The 6525-nt window shown below is 35.3% G+C and overlaps 1 protein-coding gene across 1 annotated transcript; it reads right to left on the bottom strand.

Annotated features, from left to right (window-relative positions):
* Nucleotides 1–311: 311 nt before the first annotated feature.
* On the bottom strand, nt 312–5480 carry LOC147801270 (uncharacterized). The gene has a single exon (XM_087154467.1). It carries the CDS (start codon nt 5478–5480, stop codon nt 312–314), a length of 5169 nt encoding a protein of 1722 aa, XP_087010593.1.
* Nucleotides 5481–6525: the final 1045 nt, after the last annotated feature.

Here is a 6525-nt window from a genome sequence, read left to right as displayed (position 1 = left end):
CATTTATTTTGTACCAGCATTACGGACTCGCTCGTGAGCCCGTTACACATTACACATACACATACACATACACTGCTGCTTCCAGCACTCAGTTCTACAATTAAATTCAATTTACGCTTACAGCGCCATCTATATGTTTAATGGGAATTAACACTCCCCACGATTGAAATTGCAAATTTCAATAAATTTTACACAATTAGCAATATAATGTTATACAGAAGAAAAATATATATATATGAATCATACAATTAACATTGTGACATAAAGCAGACATTGAGATATAAACTAAAGCTAATTTTTCATTTGCACAATTACTCTATAGGAAGAATACAAATGTCACGAATATTTCTTTGAAGTTGTTTGCCATTAGGTAAACTTAACTTCACTACTCTTATTTTTGTGTCACGGCCAGGCATCACCTCAACAATTCGTCCTACTAACCATTGCGTAGATGGTAAATTCTCTTCCTCTATCAAACACAGGGTTCCTATTTCTACATTATTCTTTTCAAATTTCCATTTATTACGTTCCTGTAAATTATTAAGGTAATCCCTTTTCCACAACTTCCATATTCTCTGACTATACTTATTAATCTTTTGCCAGTTAGAAAGCCTATTCTCAGTTATATCGATTAGTTGGGGTTCAGCGAGTGAGGTGATGGGCCTACCTATCAAGAAATGACCAGGTGATAGAGTTTCAAATTCATCAAACTCCGGTGATAGTGGAGTGAGAGGTCTGGAGTTCAAAACACCTTCGATTTCAGTCAAAATTGTCAAGAATTCTTCTAAAGTTAAATTTTGATTGCCAATTACTCTTTTTAGGTGGAACTTAAACGACTTCACACCAGCCTCCCAAATTCCCCCGAAGTTTGGTGACCTTGGTGGGATGAATTTCCAATCAATCCCTTCATTAGTAAAATAACTGGCTAACGTCTCATCTGGGCAATTTATCAATTTCCTTAACTTCTTAATCTCAATGTTAGCACCGATAAATGTTTTTGCATTATCGGTCATAATTTTTGAACACTTGCCCCGTCTCCCTAAAAAACGTTTTAGACTGGCAATGAACGATTGAGACGTTAAATCAGTTACAAAATCTAAGTGTATTGCCTTGGTACACAAGCAAATATAAACAGCAACATAAACCTTATTTGTGACCCCTTTTCTCTGGTTTTTGAACTTAATAGAAAATGGGCCACAAAAATCAATTCCCGTGATGTTAAATGGATAATTAGGTCTTGTACGCTCTTTTGGTAGATCAGCCATTATTTGATTACTCATAACAGGTTTGTTTTTAAAACATGTGATACAACTATGTACAATTTTCCTACAATTATTTCTACCGTTAAGAGGCCAGAACTTTTGTCGAACTTGATATAATAATGCTTGTGGTCCCAAGTGCAAATATTTTAAATGACAATATCTCAAAATTATGGTGGTTAAAGAATTCTTACCCGGTAAAATGATGGGGAACTTAGAATTAACAGGCAAGTCAGACAGAGATAATCTACCACCAACTCTCATCAGCTTATTTTCATCTAGAAAAACACACAATGAAGACAACTTACTGTTCCTCGGAACAGGCTTACCTTTTTTCAAGCTTTTGATTTCCTCAGGGAACTCACTTCGTTGTAAACATTTTAACAACCAAATTTCAGCTGCATTTAATTCACTTACTAACAAGGGACCAATTTTTCTTGTATCTGGATTTTTACAATTGTAAATGAATCTGAAAAGAAAACTCAATACATGAATAATTTTAGTATAATTGTTAGATAAGGTAAGAATTTTCTCAAAAAGGGAAGCATTATCTATAGAAATTAATGTCACTAAATGGGAATCACAGTTCTTTTTAAGTTCAACTTGGTACTCTTCTTCATGAACAGTTTGCTCCTCATAAGCGACAGGAATGTTCTCTTTAAGGAAGTCAGGACCAGACCACCATTTCGCACTGCCAAGAAGAACGTCAACAGTCACACCTCTGCTTAACATGTCAGCGGGATTGTCTCTACTAGGACAGTGGTGCCATGACGTCTGGGCTGTCAAGGCTTGAATCTCTTTTACACGGTTCGCCACAAAAGGTTTCCATCGTTTGGTTGAACTCTGAATCCAGTAGAGTACGATTTTAGCATCAGTCCAGAAAAAGCTTGTTGATTGATGTTTTCGGTCGATTACTTTCTTCACCTCTTTAGCTAATCTTGCTGCTAGCACAGCACCCATGAGTTCCATCCTCGGTAGTGTAATCTTCTTCAAGGGTGCAACTCTGGTTTTAGAAGACACAAGATTGGTAATGATTTGATCTTTGACTCGTATTTTTATGTACACGGCGGCTCCATAGGCCTTGATACTAGCGTCTGAAAATGTGTGGATTTCGACACATAAATTCTCATCACCTGTAGGACTCATCACATGTCTAGGAATTTTAAGATCTTTTAGTTGAGAAACTTCTGTACACCACTTCTTCCACGTTTTAGCAATGTCGGGTGGCAACTCTTCATCCCAGGTGATTTTCCTCTGCCAGATCTCTTGAAATAAACATTTAAATCTGATGGTGAAGGGAGTGAGAAGACCTAAAGGGTCAAATATTCTTCCTGCAGCCATTAGCAAAAATCGTTTGGTATTTTTATCCTGTTGAAGAAATTCAAGCAAGCTATCTATCTCCACGGTGATAAAGTCACTTAGTGGATTCCAAGAAAGGCCTAGGACTCGATGCAGACTTCCTTCGAGGTCCTCTGGGTGTAGTAGATCAAATCCTTCTTCATTTAATTTCTTCATAAGATTTTCATCATTCGAAATCCACTTTCTTAGGTTCATTCCAGCATCTCCCATGATTTGTTTCGCTCTTTTAGAAATTTCAAAGGCTGCTTCTTCACTGTCCTCTCCAGCTATCAAATCGTCAACGTATAAACAGTCATCAAGTACTTGTACTGTGGATGGAAACTCTTCACGATATTTTTCTATATGCTTTTTAATGGTAGCTGCCAACAAAAATGGACTAGAATTCACTCCAAATATTACTCGCTTGAATCTGTAGATCTCTATATGTTTTAGATCCTTTCCAAAAAGAAATCTCACAGCGTCTCTGTCTCTATCACTCAAGGATATCTGGAGGAATGCTTTCTCGATATCAGCCAGAAATGCAATTCTATTTAAACGAAAATGGATCAGAAGATAAAAGATATTTGGATTCAGATTAACCCCTTGAAACAAACAATCATTCAGAGATAATTGTCCGATTCCATGTGCACTAGCATCGAACACTATTCTCATTTTGGTGGTTAACCTCTCCTTTTTATTGACAATCAAATGGGGCAGGTAAAACACAGGCTTATCATTTGGTTTTGAATGATCCAATACTCTCTCAATTATTCCTTCTCTCAAATAAATTTTTAAAGTTTCGCAATATTCTAAGTATAGTGAATTATCACGATTCATTCTTTTAATCAGGGAGTCAAGTCTCTTCTTTGCAATGTTGAAATTATCATTTAACTCCTGCCAGTTCCTCTTCCAAGGTAAGGTTACCTCGTACCGCTTGTTTTTAAAGCTCACAGTGTCATTAAAGTTCTTAAGGGCTTCGTTTTCGTCAATGTTTTCATTCTCGTCATTAATGCCAATGGACTCTAGCTCCCAAAATCTACTAATGGACTTTTCTAATTCCGTGTTATCCTTTATTAATCCGCAGTGAACCCTATCATAATTTTTTGTTGGTATGCTCCCACTTACAACGTAACCGAATACCGTATTTTGTAAAATTAATTTTGTATTAGGGGGTTGTATTTGCCCTATCCTCATAATTTCATAAAAATGTTCCGCGCCTATAAGTATATCAATAGGACCTGGCATGTTAAAACTTAAATCCGCCAATTTCACATCTCTTAATTCTGGGAAACTGCATTGAATTGGTTTAGATGGGGTAAAATCCATTATTCTTGGAACAACTAAAAAGTTTAAATCTAAATTAAAATTTCCCTCCTCATTTGTAATGGTAGTACTCACTCGTGATTTTATTTCTAATGACAATTCATTTAATCCTGACACTGAGGCATTTATTTTTTCTTTCCTTAAATTAAGTCTATCAGATAATCTTTTGCTGATAAAATTCGAATTCGCACCCACATCAAGCAAACCCCGGCAAGGAATTAAATTGTTTACATTATCTTTTATGTAACAAATAATCGTACTAAGCAAAACACATTTTGATTGTATTGAATTCGAATCGAAACTCGCAGCCGCAAAATATTCTTCGTTTTTGTTTTGATTAACTTCCGCACTTCTAGAAGGATTGGTAATAAATTCAGCAGCGGTGGGGGAAAGCACGCTTCGACTAGCAGTCGCCGATGCCTCATACGGTTTTTTCTCAGGAGAGAAATGCAAAGTCACGTGATGACGCCTTTTACAATTCTGGCAAGAATACTTAGATTTGCAATTTGATACTCTGTGGTTATTTCCTAAGCAATTAAAGCATAATTTATTAGTTTTAACAACTTCTACTCGATCATTTATGGATAAGTTTTTATAAGCAGGGCAGTTATATAATGGATGATTTTCACTACACGATAAAACACATTTAGAAATTTTAGCATCTGACAAGAATACTCGCGAAGCATTTTTTGAGTGGGGATTTTTTACGTTTTCTAAACTATTGACTAATTTTTTCCCACGCGATGTGTAGTATAGATCGATCTCTTTCGATAATTGAGAGGGTTTGAACCAATCGTCTCCCTGTTTCATACTTATATGGTATGCGGTATCTTTGTCAAGTGTTTGATAGATTTTGTCGGATACGATTAACTCTTTTAATGTTTCGAAATCCGACACCTTCCTTAATTTCAAATAATAATCATAATTTGTTATCAATCGAGACGCGTATTGTACGTGTGTTTCGTTTGGTTGTCGGAATGTATTTTTGAAATGTTCTAAACACGATTGAGGGGTGGGCTCAAATTCTCTTATTACGATTGATTTTACTTTAGAATAATCATTTAACTCGTTATCTTTTATATAAGTAATCACGTTTGTGGCCTTTTCTCCTAATAAATTTAACAGAATTTCTGCCTTGTATTTCTCGGGTACACTTTTAGAGTTAAATGCCCTTTCTAAGGATGAGAAAAAATAACTCCAACCTTCAGGTCTACTAGGAACTTTAACTGTTAGAGTCCGGACACTTTTGACGAGTGAATCCAGCGATTCAGTACTTTCGGAGTTCTCAAATTTGTTTTCGTTTCGCAGTTTAGCTAGTTCTAATTCTGCTTTTGTTCTCTCAAACTTAAATTTTTCTAACTGTAACAACGATTCCTTTTCTGCTTTTCTATCATTAATTATAGTATTTGCTATGTCAGTAACAAGTTCTGGCTCTTTAACAAATGTTTCGTTGTTTTTTATTAAGTTCGTTAGCTCAATAATAGTCATAGTCTCAGTAACATTTTCACCTAACTCAATGGCAATTTGCCTTAAATCCTCTTTTTTCGCTCCTTTAAACATAGTTTATATTTATATATAGTCAATATAAAGTCAATGCACAATTTATCTCAATCAAATTTCAAAACTGGTACATACCTTTTAAGTGATGAAATTCGTATTTTAATCCATAGGTTTTAACTCACCTCCGTTCTCGGAGGACCACTTGACCAGTTTGGTCAGATCAATAGCTCACACACAATAATTGGACTGTATTTATTTTTTACTCATTTATTTTGTACCAGCATTACGGACTCGCTCGTGAGCCCGTTACACATTACACATACACATACACATACACTGCTGCTTCCAGCACTCAGTTCTACAATTAAATTCAATTTACGCTTACAGCGCCATCTATATGTTTAATGGGAATTAACAGTAACAAAAATTACAAATGGGATTTCCAGTGTCCTAGGATAAGTCAAAAACCGGTGACAGAGTTTCTTTTGTGATGCTTGTAGTTTTTTACTTTTAGCTCTCACTTAAGATTTTTTTAAGTACTTCATAGTTTTCCATTACGAACTATATTTTGTTTAAATGCGCAAAATCTTTTGTTGGTACTATTAAGTTAAAGCTTTGCTTCTGGTCTGAATTTCGCTAACTTTTTTTCACCTTTCCTCCGTAGAAAAACACCAATTACATTTAACTACCAATGAATACAACATTTAGTTGTTAGTTACTTTGAAGTTAGTAAATGCAGTCATTTGTCAAAATTATGTGTCAAAAATTATAATAATTTTGCTTCAGATTTTATTATGCATAGGCTTATATTTAAAAAAGAAAATATGTGTGTCACTTACACAGGTGTAACTTTAGACTGAATATTTTATTTTAATTTATAACCATTGTTGAACAGCCGACCCAATTTTTGGGTTTACAACTACTAATATTCAATTCCTTGTAATTTTGAACCCCATCCAGAAGACTAGGGAACTCCTGGATCAAGTATTGGGAGAAATTGGCCTTCGTGGAGGACTTTTTGATGGAACTAACCCGCATTTGCATTACATGGAGAGGAAAACTACGAGAACATCCCACGGTTAGCTTGACGGCGAAGGAACTCTAA

This window comes from Parasteatoda tepidariorum, chromosome 11 (genome assembly GCF_982258835.1).
Source record: "Parasteatoda tepidariorum strain Cologne lab strain chromosome 11, Ptep-v5.0, whole genome shotgun sequence".
Taxonomy (NCBI): domain Eukaryota; kingdom Metazoa; phylum Arthropoda; class Arachnida; order Araneae; family Theridiidae; genus Parasteatoda; species Parasteatoda tepidariorum.
Note: the sequence above shows the minus strand (reverse complement) of the source record. Positions and strands in the feature narration are given on the sequence as shown.

Coding starts and splice junctions, on each gene's coding strand:
- LOC147801270 (XM_087154467.1), bottom strand. CDS start 5,480: ATGTTTAAAGGAGCGAAAAAAGAGGATTTAAGGCAAATTGCCATTGAG.